This window comes from Hesperophylax consimilis, chromosome 9 (genome assembly GCF_061612785.1).
Source record: "Hesperophylax consimilis isolate HC1 chromosome 9, BYU_Hcon_1.0, whole genome shotgun sequence".
NCBI lineage: Eukaryota > Metazoa > Arthropoda > Insecta > Trichoptera > Limnephilidae > Hesperophylax > Hesperophylax consimilis.
Genome location: NC_142844.1, coordinates 18,234,069 through 18,257,735, shown reverse-complemented (window position 1 = coordinate 18,257,735; position 23,667 = coordinate 18,234,069). Strand labels below are relative to the sequence as shown.

Genomic DNA, 23,667 nt, shown 5'->3' with positions numbered 1-23,667 from the left:
TTTGAAATACCAGCAGAACAGACTCAGCATGCCTGCATTGCGTCTATGCTTAGATTGACCGTTGGTATTATTAATGTTTTTCAAAGTCAAGAAAAGTGGGAATAGGGCAAAAAAATAACATAAAAGCCCAAAACGACATGTTTTTTTTTGTTCGTGAATAATATGGCGTTGTTGACGTCACACCGACCAACATCGATTAAGTCTTCTTCGTGGCCAGTTTGCCAGTTTTTAGGTGGTTTTTAAAATCATTTATATTTATTAATGAACATTACAGATTCTTAACGACAATCATAATTAGAAAAATTAACTTTGGATATACATCTTCCATAAAGTTTTAACGGTATCTATCCCTGTTTTTTGAAAATACGACAAATCTCACTGATCTTACAATAATAATATAGGATCTTTATAAATGTAAAATAATGTGCTGTTTTAGTACCTAAATGCAGTTTTTTTAAATTCCGGTTTCCAAATAGGTATTTACCTATTATTAATTCGAAAACTTCAATCAGAGCCTTCGCGATTTGAATTTTTTCATAATATTGTTGACTAGTGCCATCTACCGAACAGTTGTAGGCACTATTGCTCAAAAATTTTATCACCCACACAGAGTGAGGAGACGGGGCCTAATAGCGCACAGGTTTGATCTGATCAGATTAGTCAATAAGATTGACTGTTTAATCTTACTGGTTGGATTCGTTTGAGAAAATGAAATATTTTGATAGCGGGTTCATTTTCTGTCACATTGTGTTAACTTAAAAATACCGTTATTATTAGTTAAGTTTTAAAAACTTTGACGAAAGTCAAATTTTTTGTTAAAATAGATGAAAAGTTTTATGTTTCAATGCGATTTAATTTACAATATAATATAACAAACGGAATATTACGCAAAAAAAACATTTTATGTTGTAAAAGAATCAATCTCAAGACTTTTCTTTCTTTTTTTATTTCTTGTATGAATAGATGTAAATGAAAAGTTTATGTCAGAAAAATCACAAGATAATCTAAAACTCAGCCAATGTAAAGGAAATGGGCGTTAACGAAGTATGATGAATCAACCCCTCGCTCCCCCGGTCCGGGCAGCTTGGGCAGATGACGTGAACTTGCGTGAACGCCACAAGTGGTTTGTAATGGCGGCTTGCCGTTCCTCCGCGTCAAGCAGACCGACCTATTTATAACCTAAAATATACTATGAAGTTCGGGAAATGTGTACGTCAAATATTCTAGTTCAGTTTGCTGCGAGGTCTTTATTCGTACGAGAATTTAGGAAACTCATTCGCCGGTTTCAGAGACATTAACTTAGTAGGTACTAAAAATTCGCTCTTGATAGGTATGTTTGTCAATACACTTTTAACGAATTCTTTCGCGTTTGACGTTTGGTGTTTTCGATGTCCGTTTACGAGTTTATTTATGGAATCTTTAATTAAATCGATACTGTACTAGTTAACCAACAGAATGACTTTTCATCCGGTAAATAAGTGCTTATTATTTTATTTATTTCAAATAATAACATAGTTTTAATGGTGTGAATCATTGGCGTACCATCAAGGGACTGGTTACATGAAGTTGTAAATTATCGCTTGTTCTATAAAATATGCAGTTTTGGTGAAATATTGATTGCTATATAACTTGATATTTAAACCTTTAACGGATATCCAATATTAGAACTCAACAGGAATAGATTTTATAACATTTTGATAGCCTGGCAGTGTTTAGTCATAGCTTCTAATAGATGTTTATTATTAGCTATCGGCCTTTTCCACATTGTTTTAAAGATTGGAAACAAGTAAGAACATCATTCATTCATACACTGCTCTTCTATTCCATGAACATTCCTTTTCTTAGAATATACTTCCTTCACAGTGTAATACAATTACATACTAAATAAAGATTGTTTCTTTATCAGTTTCTTTACTAGTCATCGACATTCCACGATCTTTTATCTGCTATATATGTATCTTTGAAGTTATCAGCTGATTAGTTTAGTCTATGTAAAGTACTAAATGTTTTATGCTGAATAATTTTACTTTCAAAATCAAAGTTGAAGATACCTTATCAAAACATTTGGCTGCATTAGAAAGTTAAATTCTTGATGTGCTGTCGTTATCAATTACTTACTAAGAATTAGTTTGCAATAGTATACTTTCAATGTGTATACTTGTGAATGGTCTTCAATTGTTACATCAACGCTGCCATGACTGAAATCAGTTAAAAAGATAGCTCTATCAGTCATCTAGTAAAGTTTAAATATTGTTATTTTTTATCAAATAGGTGAACTGATTCGAGTAAACAATAAGTGTAAAAATGTGAAAATGTTCATCTCATTCGTTGCATGATAGGCAGACCTTCAGTAGGCATACAAATATATCCATTCATCCCTTAAAAGTCACCCTAGTGTTAACATAAACAATAATGGTATTTGGATTAACCCTGGTCGTGGATCGCGTTCCAGTAGACATGGATCAGTTGGTGCGTGGTGATTGATTGGAGGTTGCATGAGGTAGAGACTGCGGCCCGAGGAAGAGGCCATGTTGTGGTTGTGACTAACACGCATGCTGACCGCGACCCAGGCTCAGGCTTCACAGGATAGCTGATTGCTCAGCGGAAGTGGGGTTATGTAATATATCACCCATAATACTATTCACGCACCATGACGGAACGACGCAAGAAGAAGCCCACACACAATGGCTTCCTCAGAAAGGTGTCCTCATTGTTTAACTTGGAAACGGTGAGTTCCTTTTGTCAATACAAACTGAAAATTATAAATTGCTAATAGCATCAGAGGTGAAGTCCAAAACTCTCAGTTCCACGGACAACTCTCTAAACCAGGCAATTCTACAAAGTCCAAATTCAAATTTGAAATATTTTTCATCCAGCCAAAATGATTACCTTAATTTCACCAGTTCCACTTTAAATCATTCAAAATATAGAGTCATTAACGTAGGTAGGTGGTGATGATGGAATCCATTCACTTATTCAAATTACTTTCCAACAATATCTGTTAACTAGGTAATAACAACTAATAGTTTTTAACTTCATAAATTACCAAGAAGAATTTAGTTAGTATTACAATGTTTAAACCAACAATATATTCCTGCAAAATTGCGCAAACACTGCTTTAATATTATACTGTCCCACTGTCTTTTTTGATGTAAAATCTAATTTTATATTCATTAGATCATTTCCAAATCTCTTCTCTCTCCATTTATATTATATCACTTCTAATTCTAAGCAAGTTGGTCTAGTCGTCAGAATCTTTCTTCTCTTCTCTCTACATTTATTTTCTGTTTGGTAAGACCTGAAAATAATTATGATTTAAGCATTCTCGTACTTTAAAAATAATGTATTCTGGTTACTTTTATTGTAATATATATATTTTTTTTAATTAGTTGCTTTATAGGTACTATAAGGTGTATGCTATGAAAAATATGCAATATATGGGTAAAAGTTTTGATAAAAAAATACAAAAAAGACAAAATTATGAGTTCTATTATATAAATTGAATCTATTTTTGTTGTGACCAGTCATTACGTAAAATTATAATTATCTACAGTCATAACTACAAAATTGAACTGAACCGAAATTGAACATGCTCTGATTTTGCTAATATTTTGACAGGCTACAAGTAATAAGACGTTAACCTGAAAGAACATAATCTGCTATTTGATCGTTTTTATTTACAGTTTGTAGTTATAATAACACAATATGTTTTTATTTATAATGTATTGATTCACAACTTTCAATACAACCTAACTAAGCAAATTGTAATGCAGATGGAAATCAATATTTAATTTATTGATTTCTCGGTACTTATTTAATCTCTTCAGTGCTACTACTTTTAAAAATAATAATAATATTAATGTTGCCAAATATTTCGATTCATATAGACTCACTAATTATTGTCTAGTGTTTTTTTAGTGAATTAATTATGCTACTATACTAGAATTTACATACACAAATGGTAAACGCAGCCTTATTAGGGTTCATACAAATTTGGGCATGGAATCGACTCACATTCCTAATGAAATTCTATGCACACATACCCACAGTTGCCAAGTCAATTATTTTAGACAACAGTTAATGATGAATGAATCATGTCTATGTATTAACATACATAGTATATTAGTGTAAGGTAATTTGACACTTGGAATTATTTAATATTGAGTTTAAACCATGTATTGGATTTCAGGCCCACCTCTCACCGGCTGGGGATAATATGAAACAGGTGTGATATTCTTCATTTTTGTTCTGAACTGAAATATTTTATGTTAAAGCCACTCGAGCGATGGAGATTTCCGGGTGTATGATTTTCGATTCGGCTATATGATTCAATTAATATCATATATCCATACTGAAACATATGAACAGATTACTGCGCTTTAAAGCCAATGAATCCCCCTAGATTTCACCGTCTATTCCATATTTTTAGGTTTTATAAAAAAAATATATTTAATTCAAAATTCATCAAAATCACATACACAAATTTGGGTAGCCATCGCTCGAGTGAATAATATACTTATAAATCATGTCATTTATCTTTTGGGCGTACTGCAAATAAGACTTTGATTTCATTAAAATTAACTTAAACAATATAAACACAATTTTCTATATATGTAGTATTATCAAACACAACTTCTCAGGTATTGTAACAGACATTTACGCATATATTGTCATCTTACATATTGTTATTCTGTTTGTGTTATATTTATATTGAGTGAGAGATAAAACATCACCAAAATTTTATTTGAGAGATTAAAATACAAAAATAAATATTTTTCTCATTCATGTGGTAATCTTAGGAATGAGATATATTTATTTGCCATTATTTTAGCATTTTAAATTAAGTTTTTTATAAGATTTTTTTATTCCCTCTGACAAATAATTGTATCAAAACAGTTTTATGTGGTACATTTAAAATGTTCAACTTACATTTTGCAGTATGCCCTAAAGAGATTGTTTCTAATTAGATACTCTGTATATTTATCAATTTAATGAGCAGAGAATATCTCTTTATAGAGAAAGCATTTCATTTTCACATGACCTTAAAGATAATAATAATAAGATATTGTTACTCAAAGAGGTCAAGTTTTATGTTTGATTAAAATTCAAAAGTTGAAATCATATCTTTTCTAGGGTGACCAGATAACTCATCAAAATGACAATTCAACACTCATATAAAAAGTGTATATGTAATATAATAAAGTTTTTCTAATTAAACAGCTGCCACATATGCAACTATTTAACCTAGTTTTTCTTTCATCACTTTTAATGACTCTATATCACCTTTTAAAGTTGTGTTGAATTGTCATTTTGAGGAATTATCAAGGAACCCTTTTCTAGCAATTTGTAAATAATAGCAATTAATTATTTGGTTTTATTTTCATTCTTAAAAATCAGCAATATTATTAATAGTGATGCAACGATTCTTACTTTGCCTACTACGATGATATTTACAATCAAAAAAAAGAATAACAAAATTTTTCTAATTGGGGAAGTACCTATTAACATAAAAATATTAACCGATTTTATTTACTTTAAATTGTAATGTTTGATAAAAGGCTTCCAGCTATCACTTGTCTTACATTTCACAGACATTGTTGGTTAGCGAACAATAATTTCGAAAAGCTCTGCAAAATACTGTCAAATAACACCATAGATTGATTTATTTTTCGAAAATACAAAGCTAGCATTGATAGCGATTGGATATAGAAAACGGGATGCCCATCCTGAGGGGTTAGTTTCGATCAAACAAGTTTTTTTAATGATTGTGCGGAAAATTGGTTATTACAATCACTAAAGATTTTAATAATCTGCGGTTAAGATGCGCTGTAAGTGTTGCATCACTAGTCTTAAATACAATCTCTTTATGTGACGATTTGATTATAGAATTATACTTTCCATCTGTTAAAGCAGTCTACCGTATACTATAAACTAGCTGACGTGCCCCGTCGTTGCTGGGAGTTATCCTTAGGAGATAGACGATAGTTAGCGATGTAAGAGCAATAAATTTTTTTTTTTCGACTTTATTACAAAACATCGAATTTTCTCTACATTTTATAAATATAATATACATGTTATATATATATAAACCTTCCGGAAGAAATTCTCTACATGATAGTGAAAACGTTATCAAAATCTGGTGAGTAGTTTAGAAGAACTAAGCGCACAAACAGACAGACGCGGATAGCGACTCTTTTAGTACACAAATTTATACTGTTTATAGATGTAAATTATTATATTTTTGCGAAATTTAAGTTACTTACTAACTAACAGAGGTATGCAGAGAGGACGGACAACCGAAAACTCGGTCTTGGCACATTCCTTGCCTCATTTATATTCATACATCGTCTCATACATACTCTTCTATTATTCTGACTCTTCATTGGCCCGACTCAAGTATCTGATTCACTTGATCGTGCCATGTGTTCCTCGGGCGTCCCTGACTTCGTAATCTCACAATCGTAACAAGTAGGGACGTGTACTAGACGCTCGAGACTATAGATTTTTAGTGCATTTCCGTGAATAGAGGTCGTCATGTTTAAAGGTAATGCGTTTGAAAAAAAAAACAATAATTCGCGTAGCGTAATGTTTACAATAATATTTACAGATTTCTAACATGGATTTGAGTATTATCTTAAATTTTATATTTTTTTAATGACTATAAACTTTGGTACCTGCCGTGTGAACAGTCCACAGAAGTGATTTTCCTGCCACAAAATTTTGATTATTTCGGAAAATTTAAAAGATTTTCAAATGAAACTTTAAACTTAGCTAGTTCTTTAGTAATGCGACAAATTAAAGCCACTTATGCTAGTAATAAAGTAAATATTTAACATGAAAATCGAGCAAACACTTTTTGATCTGCTCGGGGGAATGACCCATTTATAAAATGTTGTGATACTTCCTACAAATTACAGAAGAAACATAATAGTTTTTAAATTTTTTTAAAATATTTCTAAGCAGGGCAGGCCCACTTGTTGTCATGACATCCAAATTTATACAATTGCCCTTACATGAAATCCGGGTATAATTTTTACGAGTTGGAGGCAAACCAAATGACCAAATGTTTAGCATCAGGAGGGTTGAGAATGCTTTGAACAACAATCTTCGACATCTTCCTACAAATTACAGAAGAAACATATTAAAGTTTTTAAATCTTTCTCTGCAGGGCCGGCCCACGTGTCGTCTAAGGCATAGACATCCAAATTGATAGACTTGTTCTAACATGAAATCCGGGTATCATTTTGCCGAGTTGGAGGCAAAACACGTGACCATATTTTTGGCATCAGGAAGATTTGAGAATGCTTTGAATAATCTACCGCATCAGTCGCACATTGAAATAACAAGAACGGTTTGCAGTGCAGTCCTTTGTGGGACTTTTTTTATATACGATAGGAATGTTTGCAAAAACAGTTAAAAAAATGAACCGCCTTCAAATCGGGTTCCGTAGCGATTCTAAAAATGAGTGAGGTGGGTAAATTACATTTGTAAAAATCTAACTAAATAGTGTAACAAAATATTCTGTTTTGGAATCAAGCCTGAACTTCAATTCACCTGATTTGGAATTTGTCATTTAGTTTTTTTTTGCCATTGTAAAAAAGACTAGTAATTCATAAGCAGATTTTATTTTCGCATACTAAATGGTGATATTACAATGTGAGTTGCCTGTACACTATCAGATTCATTTATTGACAAATTACAGAAAGGGAGACGGTCACGCCTCCTTCACGATCCGCTCAACTTTGTTTGTTCCCCCTTTCCCTGATTGGCTAGTCTTTGGATGTCTATGATATAAGGCCATTCTCTCCAGAAATTAAGTAAAATAAAAAGCCACGGCATGCCCCTGATGTATTGACTTTAACCAAAGCATTTGTATTTGTATATTTGTGAAAATTGCTTTTATGTTTACAATAATAACGCATATTCGTATGGATTGTTCTCTCATTGTTCAATCGCGAATGTTTTGAAAAAACGAGGTGACCCCATTGTTTGATACTGTCACAAATAACTACCTCGTACTTCGCTGAACGTGAACCATGTTTATAACTCCGCATTACAATGGCACTTGGGTTATTTAACTGAAGAGATTTCAATATTCAATATCTGTGTATGCAACAAATAATGCTTCCCATCTTGTTTTCAATTCAAACGTTCAAAATTTAACTACACATGAAAAATCTCAGGTATATCACTTCTATTGCAATCAGTCTACTTTCATCCAAAATTCATTTCCCTTATAGCCAATGTAACGTCGTACGTGTAACATATAATATCCGATAGTTCTTTCATCTCCACAATACGATAATAGGTACTATGCTTTTCCATGACCCAGTGAGTATCGAATTACGAAAACAGTCAATGTTCACAATATTAACTTGTTTAACATGGCTGACGAGATAATTATTCATAAATTATTGTATTGTTAAAGTTATATAACCGCTGCTTGATAATAATGGCTAACTTCCAATCACATAACACTAACATCCTTGACATCATGAAAACTCGAGATTAAAACCTTGTTACTAACGACTAAGACTGCAATTTCATTGCTTTGCTATTGCTAATGTCTTTCTCTGGCGTCTCCGACTTCTTTCATCATTCACTACTATATACATTCTGATAAGCAGCACTCCCCCGCTTTCGGAGCATAAAAAATCGCATGGGAATTCTACCTCAAACACAAAATGACATGTTCAAATATCTGTAACGTACCTAGATTTTAAAATTTCCTGTACAGTTTAATGACTCCCCCTTCTGCAAGGTTCACAGTTGACATTTACAATTATGGATTCACATCTGAAATCAAAGCATTTGTTATAAAAAACTCATAAATTTATGACCTTCCTAATGTAGTTAACAATTTTAACCGTTTGTTACGCTTCATCATTTCAACGGTGGCCAAAGTACCAAACATTGCTACATACATCGTAGTACATAACTACCTATATTTAAATTTATATAATATTACTATTTCATTCCAGGCGTGTATGTGTGGTACGTGTGTACGTGTGTATGTGTGGTAAAACCATGTATGATCTTGTGAGAAATGTGGAGATCCGCAAAAAGTGCAAGGCTGATGTAAGCGTAATGAGTAAGATTAAGAAAAGGACGCTTAGATGGTTTGGGCATGTAGAGCGAAGAAAGGAGTGTAAGGAGAATATATGATGCGAATGGTAGCAGAAGTCGGGGACGCCCGAGGAAGACATGGCACGATCAAGTGAATCAGATACTCGAGTCGGGCCATGTCAAGAGTCAAAATTATAGAAGAGTATGTATGAATGTGGATGAGGCAAGAGGTGTGTTTCAAGACCGAGTTGTTTGGCAGTCCGTCCTTTTTGCCTACCCCTTCGGAAAAAAAGGCGTAATGGTTAGTTAGTCATTCCCGTTGCAGTCAAATTTTAAATGTTTTATAATTAATTTATGAATTGTAGATGAATTTACAGAGATAGTCTTTTTTTATCATATTGCATATTATACTAACTCAAAAATTATTATTACACCAGTTTTGAATTAGGTAGAGACACTTATTTTAAGATAAGCTGTTATTCATATCAAGAGGAAGGTGCGTCTGACCCAAAGTAAACATTATGTTTTTACGACCACCTACTATCAATTACTCCAGTACTTAATTACTAACTAACTTGCATAATTTACCCAAATTTATAATTAAACTAGAAATTATGATTTGTCTCTTGGCTGGATATGACAAAAATATTACCCACGGACAATCAATTTAAATATTTCCAAATTTTTTTGAGATTGATTAATAATATATCTAAATATAAATAAATACAAATTTTAAATCTCCGAAAGTTTTTCAATGATTGCTTTGAAATTTTGACATAATATTCCATTAGAATATGCATATGTTTTTATATACCAGTATTATATAGATTTCACCTGTGACAGGAAAAAAGACATTTTTTTTGTGAAACAGAGCAATCTGTTGGACGTAAAAGCAACAAGCGCTATTGTTTCACTATCTGCACAGACAGACTGAGCCACAGCTACGCGTGGCGGCATACAACTAATAAATTTTGCAATAAAGTAACCGTGTCAAGTAAAAGATAAAGAATTTATTTTGACGTTGCTCATTGTTCGAAAAGACATAAATATTTCTTATGCGAAACCATTAAAAAGAAAACTATTCTCATTAATATTATCTCAATTATGACGTATGGTAGGTAATTTCAATGTGAAAATTGCACAACTTGACATAAAAAGTTAACTGATAAGGGGACTTATACAAACAGATTAAACACTCCTTACCTTTGAAACCCAGGTAACCTACCTGTCCACCTACATACCTTGCTTGATCTTGATACACATATTATAAGACCTACCATCATTACATTCAGTACACACTCGAAACTATTCAAACAGTGTATAAAAATACTTGTGTTATTTAACACATTCCTTATTCAGAGTTCAGTACTACTGATTTCTATTTGTACTTTACATTACTAAACCGCATTACCTTTTTGAATGAAAATGTTTGAGGTATTTTAGAGTTGCGTCAACGTTTCTTAACCCTAGATAACTAAACTGTTTTCATTGTTTCATTGTAACTACACTTTCGTCGAGTGGACTACGCAATAAAACACTATAAATAAATCAAAAATATTTAATTAAGATAGGAACTTGTTACATGGCACAAAAGTAAGGTTTATAATGAACAAATTAATATCAAAATATCAGTCTACACAGTGACCACCCATGTCAACATTATGTGGACCACAAATAGCCCCTCTACATCTGGTGCAACGGTGTTTGGTCATCCTCCGGGCCTTGGATGGACGCAGGTAGCAAATTTTACGCACATTTGACGTAGATAGAACCGGAGCTTCTATTGTAGAAGATTCGCCAACATTAACAATAAATATAAGAAGTATGAATGTACGTACCTTAAAAATAAAAATTGTTGTTATAACTAAACTTTCGTCCAGCGGACGACGAGATGGTCATAGGGCACGTCCTAGTATGCGTGTGGCCGCAACCGCGTCACGTGCTGCACTGTTTACTCAAATTAGGAAGGTAATGAAAGAGTCAAGGTCGGGGAGCGGGGGAAGTAGGTGATTTCGAATTTCGCCGAGTAGCGCGTCGTCGCCTCGAGGAGCGATTAGTTATCTAGGGTTAAGACAGCTATAAAGTAATTTTTGTAAGGCTCAACATTCTTTGCGAAATGCATCACAATATCTAGACCAACAGTACCCTTTTTTTTCCAAGGGGTACATGAGAAGATATAATTGGAAATCGCTGAGCTTATTAGTAAAATAACGTTACACTACTGAGGTTATCACACAAGATTAAAAATAATTATTATCTGTCAAAGACTCACATTAGTTATTTATAATCATTAATCTGTCATTTATCCTTCCTCTGTTATTTAAATTTGAACCCATTTATCTTTTATTTAGACAAGTTATTAATTTGAATATTTTTCAAAACAACTTTAATTAATTGACGAGCCCTATGATTTGATCAGTTTAGTCAAATAGAAGCCTTTCTCATTAGATCAACTAAAAGAACTACGTCCCATTTACATTCAATGTCGTTAATCATTTCCAGCAATGGGAAGCGGCAAAGAAGCAAGCAAGTGTCAAGATTGTTAGTTTAATTAGTGCATTTTCATTCTGTACAAATGATTCCTTGGCTCATGTACATAAAGGTTAATTAAACTGAACGATTTGAGTGCCAAGGTAATTGATAAGGATGATTCCTTTAATTGACTTAATGCAAGTTTCGTAATAATTCTTTCAGTTTTGATTCAAACTGTATTTTTAGTCAAGTTTTTATAATAATTTTTTTTCAGTTTTTACAAAAGTATATTTTTAATCAAATTTTGTTAAAATTATTTCAGTTATGATGGAATATGTATTTCTAGTAATCTATATAAATAAAAATGTTTGTTTGTTCAAAATGTAAAATCTCAGAAAGTTCGTCACCGATCACTTTAAAATTTTGACACAACTTTGCATTCGAATACGCGGGTAAAAATATGCTTTTTTTTGAAAAACAGCGCCATCTGTTGGACAAACATGTTTTTTTTTTTTTTACCAGCGCCATCTGTTGGACGTAAAAGCAACACGCACCATTGTTTCTCTATCTGCAGACAAACTGAGCCACAGCAATGTGTGGCGGGGTACAGCTAGCGTTTAATATTATTATTATTTCTAATGATTAGAGTTTTAATGGAAAGTGTATTTTTATTCAATACGTTACATAAAGAGGTTGGAAATGTCAGTTCATTTATTGATCTTGAATTTTTCAATTGCTAGTTTTGTTTTTCAGGTTGACTGGTATTTGAGAAAAGTATTTAATAGAGAAAACATTTACGAATCATTTTTTGTTCTCTGAACTCTGAAATGTAAACACATACATCTACTATATATATATAAATAAAAATGTTAATGATCGTTTGTTCAAAATCTTAAATCTCCGAAAGTTCTTCACGGATTGCTTTTAGATTTCGACACAACGTTGCATTTGAATATGCGCGTTTTTTTATACACCTATATTATATAGATGTCACCTGTGACAGGTAATAATATGCTTTTTTAGCGCCATCTGTTGGACGTAAATGTAGCATGTGCTATTGTTTCTCTAACTGCACAGACCGAGCCTGAAATTTCTTCCTCAAAATTTTCTTCCCCAAAGATTGTCATAATTTTGAGCCAGTTTTTTGGGGGCTTTAATATTTTCCATCAAATTTCAGTCACCTGTAAAATATAAGTTGAGTTATATAATATATTCACAAATTCAAAGCTCCACTACTCCCTTGAAAAATTAGAGATACAATAGTGTAGAATTTTCTCCACCTATCTTAAACGTTCTATAACAATTTTCACTATCTCAATATGAATGAACCAACATTCAGAATGTGAGGTATGCACAGAAATGGGAATGAACGAATTAAATAAATAATATTGTGTGCTGCATTTTCAATGACAACGATTTAATTTTTCCAACATTGAGGTTTCACATTATGAAAGTATCTTCAAGGTACCGGATAACTGCATACAAATGGCCTACATTTAAATTTTTTAACGACTAAATGATAAAACAACGAGTTTTGAAAGTAAACATGTCACTAAACCTCGATTTGATATTCATTACTGGAAGTTATATAATTAATATTCTGCCAATTTGGAATCGGTTCAGTTCAATTTTGGATCTCAGATTGCAAACACTTGAAGCGCATTGTAAGAAGCCTCAAAAATACCTAATGTAAGTTTTTAAGGAAAAAGTTTTTAAAATTGTTTAATTTCGTTTATCGACACGGCATCTGTTTATTTACAACAGTTAAATGTATGTACTGTACGGACCTTTTCAGTAAAAGAAAATCTAAATGCTTAAAAATAGTAATCTTTAACAAAAAGATTTATTTAGATTACGAAAAGTTACTCTCGTGGACAATTTTTGTTTCTTGGGTCATAGACTTTTAGATGATGCAAGAAAATTTACTACGACCGATCGGGGCACTGAGGCTTTTGCAGACTAACTGAGAAGTTAAAAGGGTGAAATTAAATGTCCATTATTAAAGATGTTTTATGTGAAAACTACAATGCTGTTTTCTATAAATTAATGTTGGTTTTAGAAAAGAAATAGATTTAGAAAAGAAATAGATTTTGTCAGCTAGAACCGATATTGTTCAGTGTATTGTTCGTCGAATTCCCATTTCTGCCATACCTCGCATCAGGCGTGTGGTGCGTACTGGGACGTAGCTGACCCTGACTGCGTGGTGTTGGAGCAGGTGAACGGCAACACGGATGCGGGCAGCGAGGCTGAGGAAGAGGAAGCGGGATGGCAGCACGAGAGCGTGACGCTGAGTCGTAGCGGCGGGGCGGGGCTCGGCTTCAGCATCGCGGGCGGCGTAGACAACCCGCACCTGGCCGGAGACACCCGCATCTACGTCACCAAGCTCATCCCGGGCGGGGCGGCTGCCACCAGTACCCTCAAGATCAACGATGTCATCCTCAAGGTCAACCAGGTCAAGGTCGTCGGGGTCACGCACGCCGAAGCCGTTGACGCCCTCAAACGCGCCGGCACCGTCGTCAAACTGGTTGGTACACCCATCCCACCCACTTGCCCTTGTTGTTGTCGTCCTTATTAGTGACAAACTCTTAGCTGTTGTCGTTCGTTCAACCCTTTCGTATATTGTATTATTATTATATTTCATATTTCTAGTAGAGTTAACCTTTTTGATACATAATTTATTACCGATTAACAATGAAACAAATAATTTAGAAGATCGACATGAATAATATATAAATCTGTTTATATTTCGACTGCTCCAAATTGAACTATACTGTTTACTCTCAATAATTGTTCGGCATTATAAAAACGTTCATTCTTCTATTGAATTTATAAAAAAATACAATCAATTTGCAGCATGATTTTTTTATTGATTAAGTTGTGAAATGTTATAATAAGAGAAAAGACTTAACCGAATGGCAAAAAATATATGGTTACATTTTTGAATCATTAAGGAGTGTACATTCTATTAAAGCAGTGTATTATTGACTCATTTCAGCCTAAATTAATTTGAGTTGGCGGAGTTCAATACGGAGCTGTGGACTTATATTATTATGGAATTTGTCATGTTTGTAGTAAACTTGTATAGTTTTTTTTTACGATGTACTAATTATTTACCTGGTTTTTTTAGTGGATGGCGCTCCTCCTCTTAAATTGGCTTTCGTGCGAAGCTTTCTCATTTGTACCATTCCCCATGTTGGTTGATTGTGTTGTTTGGTGAAGAGTTAGACGCGCCGGCCCCGCATGAGGTGATGGTTGCCCGCATGCCTCTGTTGATACTATTTGCTTGTTGAATGCGCTTCATCCTTCGTTCATTCTTCTCCAATCACCGTGCACTGCACAAACCAATAACTATTCCATTACTTCACCATTTTTTTCTTATCTATTGGCCAAACTGTTATTGATGTCTTGATTTGTTGTGTTTTTGTTTATACATTTGATGCTTGCTAGATGAATTGTTTTCCTTGTTTATTTGAACCATTGTTATTACAAAGTTTTATGTTTTTTTTTAAACCTGATTTATTAAGAATTACTTCAAATTTTGTGTTCTACAATAATTTCTTTTTCTGTTTCTCGTGAATCTGAAAGGAACCTAAATGATCCAATCATTTTGTTAAATTTTCAAACAATATAAAAGTTTTTTAAAATTTAATTGATGGAATAATTGAAGTAGTTTTATTGTTAGGTGATTCTGCAAAAATCCGCTGTTTTATCAATCTTTAAATTCCAACTCTAAAATATTTTATAAAATTCCCATGTTTGTAACTCCATATTACTGCATCTACCTGTTTATTAGATTGTTGGTAAATAAATCTGCATCCCTTGATATAATTTTAAATATTTTGGTAATTTTTTTTAAATCGTGAATTGTTAGAACACCATGTACAACAATAATTTCAACGTTACCCCTTATTATTTTGTCTGTGGATCTTACCGATACTCTAAATTAATTGTAATGCCGTCGGATGTTTTGCTGCAGACTAAAACAGCTTTTGTGTAAATATTTAGGCAAAGCAGTCAATCAAAACAATGTACATCAGAAATCAACAATACGAGCGCAAATCAAATGATAGAGCTAATCTATCGTAAAGTTTAGAAGCGTTTAATTATGCAAACTTGCACTCTATAAATTTTTTAACTAAACAGTTTCTATGTTTTTTTTGTATTCAGAGTTACGATGAGTAGGAAGAATTTAGTTAATTTGCAGACACTCATTTAAAAGGTTAAATGACTTCTTAAATCCTTGATCTTTCCACAATTAACTAATTGAAATGGTCTAGTTTGTTCTCCACTGTAGTCACAATTAAGTCTTTTAATTCAGTAAAGCGTAATAATTAAGACTTTAATTTGATCTTGGAACTCATTTCACTTTACAAAATAGCAGATTTATGGACCTGGTTAATGAATTGTCTGCATAAATAAAAATGTAAATGTTTGTTCAAAATCTTAAATTTCCGAAAGATCTTACCGATTGCTTTGAAATTTTGATACAAGTTGCATTTGAATATGCATGTATTTTTATATACCTATATTATAAAGATGTCACCTGTGACCTCTTAGGGTATTTTCTTTAGTCATTGCCTGCGACAGGTAAAAACATGCTTTTTCAAAAACATCGCCATCTGTTGGACAAACACGCTTTTTTGAAAAACAGGGCCATCTGTTGGACGTAAAAGCAACAAGCGCTATTGTTTTTCTATCTGCCCAGACAGACTGAGCCACAGCAACGCGTGGCGGGGTACAGCTAGTATTATTATAACTCAGTTTGTTTGACAATAATAACTGTCACTGATTGGCACATAAATATATTATATCAGTAACAAAGAAGAGGATAATATTAAAAACAAAATCAAGGAAAAAATGTTGGACATTACACATCAGATTTTTTCAGCATTCAAAACAATACAAAAAAGCATCTAAATCATTCATATTTATAAATTCATATAAAAATTTACCAAAAAACAGTAGATTCATAAAAACATCCAATAGATTACAATAAATTATCTGTGAAACTAGTTCTCATACTTTTTGAAGAATTGCAGAAAGGGTAATTATAAAATAAACTTTTAAAACACAATGCAGGTAGTACCCACCTGCCCGTTTTATTTAAAACTTCTAATTTGACATGTTACTCAAAACGATCATAAATTAAAATTAATTCAAAAATACACTATTTAATGATGGGTATTAGACCTTACACTCGGTGTTGAAGTAAAAAACTTAATTTTAATAATAATAGATTACATTCCATATTAGCAGATTATGTAAATCACCAAGTGTGACGTAAATACGTAAAAAAATATTAGTGCATCCATTTTATTGATACTGGGTAGGTCTACATAGCTCCCGCAAGCCCATTGGTGGTCGATAGCCCAGTGGATGTTGACTTAACTTAATCCCTTTTTGACACAAGTTATGCTTAGGGAAAGCCGTTTACTATAAATCTTGGAGTTTATAATTTTAAAAACATAATTAACTTAGTTTATCCAGCTGTTTTTGCAATTTCCCATCAACAGTACTCTAATACTGTTAAAATTTTAGCGCGTCTGCCGCCGAATGGGCGCTGACGCTGCGGATGGCCCCGGGGCAGGGGGCGCTCCGGCGGGGTCCGACAAGGCCGTGTTGGAGTACGAGCTGGTGAAGGGTGGCGCAGGGCTGGGCTTCAGCATCGCCGGCGGCGTGGGCAACCAGCACATCCCCGGCGACAACGGCATCTATGTGACCAAGGTCATGGCCGGGGGCGCCGCGCACCAGGACGGAAGGTTGCGCGTCGGGGACAAGCTGCTCGCCGTGAAGAACACAGTGGTAAATATAAAATTTATGGTAATCTTTTGAATCGCCATTAAGATCGCAATGCTAATTATAAAATTTAAGCTAATCTTTTGAATCGCCGCTAAGAACACAGTAGTAATTATAAAATTTATGCTAATCTTTTGAATCACCGTTAAGAACATAGTGGTAATTATAAAATTTAAGCTAATCTTGTGAATCACCGTTAAGGACACAGTGGTAATTGTAACATTTGAGCTAATCTTTTGACTCAGTGGAAGAAAAACCCAACCCATTTCAGCAAAAGATCCTTGAATTTTTAAAAGATGGTAAATTTTTTGGTGATTTAATGATTGAACCGTCTGAAGTTCGTAAATTCAACTACTGTGTAAACACATTACAAAACAATTACTCTATCATTAATAAACAAATTATCAGTATGTAAGTATTGACAAATGGGGAAAACGTTGATTTTAATATTAATGAATGAACCTCGAGAATATAATCAAAAATTGGTTTAACCTAACTAAATATTGAGTCATAACTTAAACAATAGGTTTCAATAAAATAACTTATCTAACATGACTAAATGTAAATGACTAAAACATTTCATTCTAACTACACACACAACGGTGTACTTATAATGAAATGCATTTAAACAAGTTGACTGTATTTATCATCTTTAAATGTCAAAAAGCTGACACATGAAAAAGATTGCTAAATCAAGCTGTACACTTTTTGGCATCGTAATAATGAATTTTTTTAAAGCTTTGTTATTACTGAAATGATATTAATTGCAGAACGGTGACATGTACCTGGAGAATGTGACTCATGAGGAGGCGGTGAGTGCCCTGAAAGCCACCAGGGAGAGAGTGCTGCTGATGGTCCAGCCAACCACCGCCCCTACCACTCTTCTCTCTTCTGCTGCACACTCACCTTCACGTAAGTTACCACACCCTTTTACTGTCCCCATTCCTCAATATGGTTTAAGAATTTTTTTATAAGATTGACTTTCTTTGGGGTTTTGCCCCTATAATTTTTTTTTATTAAAAGAAACATTCCCGGGTTACGAATAACCCGAAAATATTAAAAAAACTCCTACTAATGTTGCTTGAATTGAATCCATGACATCTGGGTGGTGATTCGAGGCCTTTGTCAACTCAGCCATTAAACGATCAAAGTGAGACAACGTTCTGGTGGCATTTTACTATAAAACTTATTCAATTTATTTATTAATTCATTAAATTTATCACCTAAAAGGGGAGTTACATGGCATCAAATGGGGGTAGTTCTGATTTTTTGCTATGTCGCACATGATAAAGTTTTCGACCTTGGCAGACATAGGATCTTTGTCCAAAAATCCAAAAAACAGTGTCATTTTTTTTTATCTTTTTTAAGTTTTTGCTAATTTTCAGCAAAGAATGTTCAATACTTTTTTTAATAGACTAAATTTGCTACAATTTAAAACTAAATCTTTCTCTGAAGATTTTGTGAAATTAATTTTTCAAAGGAACCGGAAAAAACTTCTTATGCGGAAAAAATATGTGGTATTTGGGCTTCAAGGGACCGAAAAATTCTTCTTAGGCATGAAAACTTCTATGTGGGAATTTCTTCAACGAGTTTCACTGTACTTGCATAGAAAGTCTAAGATACTTATACATAGCATTATTTTTTTGTTTGATTTTACTCGCCTACAAATTTTGCACTACCGCTGATATCTCTGCTTGTAACCTCTCCCTCTTTCTCATAAACCACACATGTTACAAGAATATGTAACACAGAGAGAGGGTTGTATCAATGGAGCTTTGTCAGGATAACCTACGTCACCATGACTGCATTATACTCCTTGTACTAGTTGAGCCCCAGTTATTGAACATTTTACCTTACATATTATCTCATTAAACCTACCATACACGCTTTTAATAAAATGATTTATTTTTCATTACTACAACATGTTAAATGCACCATTCCAGAGTCGGCGCGTGCGTCTTCCCTGGCCCTGCACACGGTGGACGGGGGCGAGGAGCCCGTGCGCGTGGTGGAGCTGGAGAAGGGCCCCTCTGGACTGGGCTTCAACATTGTGGGTGGCGAGGACGGTGAGGGCATCTTTGTGTCCTTCCTGCTCGGGGGCGGGCCGGCGGAGCGCGGTGGTGCCCTGCGCCGCGGCGACAAGCTGCTCAAGGTCAACACTACGGACCTGCTGGGTGCTACTCACGAGCAGGCCGCGCAGGCACTCAAGGTGATTTGATAGTTTGTTTTATTTCTCTCAGGAAGCAAGAAGTTCCTCCTATCTTAACAAACAGATTGCAATCTTTGCAGCACAGACTTCAGGGAGAATGCTGTCCTTGTTCTACTGGTATTTTAATGGAAGCTGCTCTGAGGAACTAGCGTCACTTATTAACATGATATAATTTAATTCAATTTTTTTTCAATTCAATTTGTTTATTCCTAAATATTACAAAATTACATTTTTATTCATTTTTATGTACATTTGTAAAATGGTATTACATAATAAATAAGCGGTGTATCAACTATACCAGCATCAATAGAGCTTGCCTTTTAAAGACAGCTTCACCGATGCTAAATATGTCGATATCCGAATTGATTCTGTTCAACAGCAAGACTGCTCTCCCCACCGGCATGTCCATTGGCAAGTTAGTCCTGCAGGCCGGGAGATAAAACAGTATATGCTGTCGGTGACGGAGATAACCATCAGGAACATAGAGACTAATGCTCTCCATGATAGTCGGATTTTCAAACCATCCACGAATCAGTTTTAAGAAGTATGATACAATATGCACATCTCTTCTGACCCGTACATGTTTCATACCGAGCATGCCCAAGAGAAAGTCAGTAGGATAGAGCCACGGGTAGTAGCCATACTCCCTCAGGTAGAGGAATCTCAAAAATTTCTTCTGCACTCTCCAACATGAGGGAGTACTTCACCTGATGCAGGCTCCAAACCATCAACCCACTCTCAAGCCTAATCCTAACCAACGCAATATATAGCACTGTGAGAACCCGGGTGTCTCGAAAATTCCTCGCAGTGCGTAGGACGAAGCTTTACTCCTTCCTGGTAATGTATTTGACACCCCACACTATTTGGCAGCCAATTTGTTCTTGTCTAGGTTGCTATTAAATGCTCTAAAGGGTCAAGTAAGCTATATACCTGTCTATGATACTTACTTCAGCTTCTACGACTGTCATTATTCACAATTCATATTTGTTTGACTTGACATTAACAATGCAATAATATTTTACTTTTTTTTTTATATTAACTCCTCACAGGAGGCCCTGAATAAAATAATTTCCCTCAGGGCCTATGTCATCTTTGGGGATGCTGTGTGGAGGGTCTTTAATTTGAGGAAAGGAAGGAATAAACAGTCTTGAAGAGACCCATGTTGTAGGAGGGAGGAAACACAGAGGCCGGCAGTTCGTTCCACAGCCGAGCTGTTGAACTTAAGAACGAATCGTAGAAGCGACCCGTTCTCATGTGACAAATGTCAACCGTGTACAAATGTTGGGCGCGCGTTTGGCGTGTATCCCGACTACGCACTGGTGCCGAAGGGATCAATGACGCTAGTTCCTCAGAGCATCTTCCATTGTAATACCGATAGAACAAGGACAGCATACCTACCTGACGCCTGTGCTCTAAAGATTGCATTCCGTTTGTTAAGATTGGGGAATCTATCAAACGGACTGCCCGTTTCTGCACAGAGTCAAGGGTTTTTTTCATGTATTTAGGGGCTCCGGACCAGAGATGGCTGCCAAATTCGACAGTAGGGCGCACTTGCGATTTGTACAGGGTCAGCAGTTGTGTACTATTAAAGTATCTGCGGGCCCTGTACAGTACGCCCAGCTTCTGAGAGGCCAGCTTTACTCTGGCTTCGATGGAGCCCCCATACCTGAGCTGGTCACTTATAGTTACACCAAGCATATCAATGGAAGGCCTGTTCGGAAGATTGCTTCCGTTGAAGGAGACTAGATTATCATTTAGATCCCTTTTAGACGTAATCAGACAGGATTGGGTCTTTGAAACATTAAATTCGACGAGATTATTTTTACCCCAGGAAGAAATACTCTCGAGATAACCGTCCATTCTCTGCTTCAAAGCCCTCCGAGCCTTTGGAGTTTGTGTGCCCTTTGGGGGCTTATCAAACAAAAAGCTATCATGAACTGTACTGTCATCCGCGTAACAATGAATCGGTGCACATGTCAAAAGGTCATTGATGTGCAACAAAAACAAAGTCGGAGACAGAACCGATCCCTGTGGGACGCCAGCATTCATAGAATGTGAGGATGAGGTGAAACCGTCAGCAAAACATACTTAACATATGCAATAATGTTTGTTTCAGAGCACTGGTCAGAACGTCCAGCTGACCGTAGTATATAGCCCACAAGAGTACAACAGATTTGAAGCACGTATTAATGAATTGAAGCAGCACAACACACTTCTTAGAACGTCACAAAAGAAAACCCTTTATGTCAGGTAAGATTCACACTCTTATTCACCTGTTTCTATAATTTGACTTTGTAATGAGACTCCCAAAATAGCATTTTTTTTACAAACGAAGGCCATGTGATAGCGAGATGCGTTGTCCCTTTCAGCAAGGTTGAAGAGTACCTAGAGAAACTATTTTTTTTTTAACCTAGTTCTGAGTTAACTCGTTGTATTGCCTTTTCCGTGAGATTTTTATTGAGTATATTCTTTGTAACGGTTACAATTGTTTAGTTACTCTTAGGACGGGTTGTTTCGGAGAATTTGAACAATTCATCAAATTTCAACGTTCATTTCCAGGTTCTGTGAAAGTCCTATTCAAGTTCTGTTATTATATCATTATAGGCTAGTTGCTTGACAAAACTGAAATTAAAACAGAACTTGAAAAAATCTTTCACAGAACTTGAAAATGAATGTTGAAATTTGATGAATTATTCAAATTCTCCGAAACAACCCGTCCTTACTGTTGCTTTTCTTACTTAATAAAAAGTCTTTGATCGTAATGAGTTCTGAAAATTAGCTTTAACAATTTATTCTCCTTTAAGTTATAAATAAATATTACAGCTTGACCTCTCGACTGTCGTAGCAGAAAATCCTCAAAATACCCCCTGACTGTCGGCTGAGAATTCTCAAATATCGGAATAAAAACTATTATTTAAATTTTTTGCAATTGTTTTCTTTTTACTACTTAATGTATTTTACTAACCATATTTATTTATTATCGTATGACGTTTCCCAAAGAATACCTAATTTGTAAAAAAAAAATACTCAGTTTAATGTTCAGATTGTTGTACATTTTTGCCTGCCATGTTGTGGATATCCCTCTGTTATGGTTTTTCTCAAGGATATCGACTTTGAGATAGTTTTTCTGACATTTCCACTGAATGACTTTGATCATTTCCAAACGTTAATTTGATTGCTAATTCAGTCGAATGGATTATTTCAAAGTGGATTTCAATCAATCTCAATCAAGCCCATCGCTTTTTCCAATTGCTTATAAAATGAATTATATTGAATTTTCGAGATCACGAAAGATGGAAAGACCGATACAGATATTGAAAGAAAGGTAAATGCAGATAACTCCATTATTGGAGGACTGAACGCGGTTGGCGCTAACAAAAAATTGTCGAAAGAAGCGAAGCTAGCAGTCCACAATGGAGTGCTGATAACTACCCTGATGTATGGCAGTGAGGCATAGAATTCGCAGAGGAAGGTTGAAAGTAGACCGAATGCTGCAGATCCCTGTGGCGAATGTATGGTGAAACCATGTATGATTGTGTGAAAAATGCGGAGATTAGCCAAGAATGCAAGCCTAATGAGTAAGAATGGGACGCTTAGATGGTTTGGGCATGTAGAGCGAATGAACGAAGAAAGGAGAATATATGACGAGAATGTGAATGTTGGAAGAGGTCGGGGACGCCTGAGAAAGACATGGCACTATCAAATTAACCAAATACTTGAGTCGGGCCATGTAAAGAATATATGACGAGAATGTGAATGTTGGAAGGTGTCGGGGACGCCTGAGAAAGACATGGCATTTACATACTTGAGTCGGGCCATGTAAAGAGACAGAATAACAAAAGAGTGTGTCTGAGACGATGTATGAATGTGGCAAAGAGTCTGTGCCAAGACCGGATTGTTTGGCGGTCTATCCTCTTTGCCTACCCCTGCGAAGAAAAGATCATGGTTAGATTTTTTTATCTATGTTTATTACTATCCTTCAAGTACAGGGTTTTCCAATAAGAGGTGTTATTTTGAGTAGCCCGCTATTTCGGTAGAGGTTACTTTTGAAGCTGTCATTTTTTTACATTTGACAAGTAGAAACTACGCCATTAATAAAAATGGAACGATACACGCTTCAACAA

At 34.8% G+C, this 23,667-nt stretch overlaps 1 protein-coding gene across 19 annotated transcripts in view; it reads left to right on the top strand.

The window, feature by feature from the left end:
* dlg1 (MAGUK family member discs large 1) overlaps window positions 1-23,667 on the top strand; it is a 181,972-nt gene that overhangs the window by 144,448 nt on the left and 13,857 nt on the right. For 8 of the 19 annotated variants that reach the window (XM_089635670.1, XM_089635674.1, XM_089635673.1 and 5 more), the window contains 6 exons: window positions 4,190-4,225; window positions 13,754-14,062; window positions 17,077-17,340; window positions 18,105-18,246; window positions 19,278-19,543; window positions 21,660-21,793. In XM_089635670.1, the coding sequence (XP_089491796.1) occupies window positions 4,190-4,225; window positions 13,754-14,062; window positions 17,077-17,340; window positions 18,105-18,246; window positions 19,278-19,543; window positions 21,660-21,793 (1,151 nt within the window). Of the gene's footprint in view, window positions 1-1,095; window positions 1,471-2,271; window positions 2,729-4,189; window positions 4,226-13,753; window positions 14,063-17,076; window positions 17,341-18,104; window positions 18,247-19,277; window positions 19,544-21,659; window positions 21,794-23,667 lie in introns of those variants that run through there. The other 11 variants (XM_089635688.1, XM_089635678.1, XM_089635683.1 and 8 more) reach the window with 10 other exon arrangements.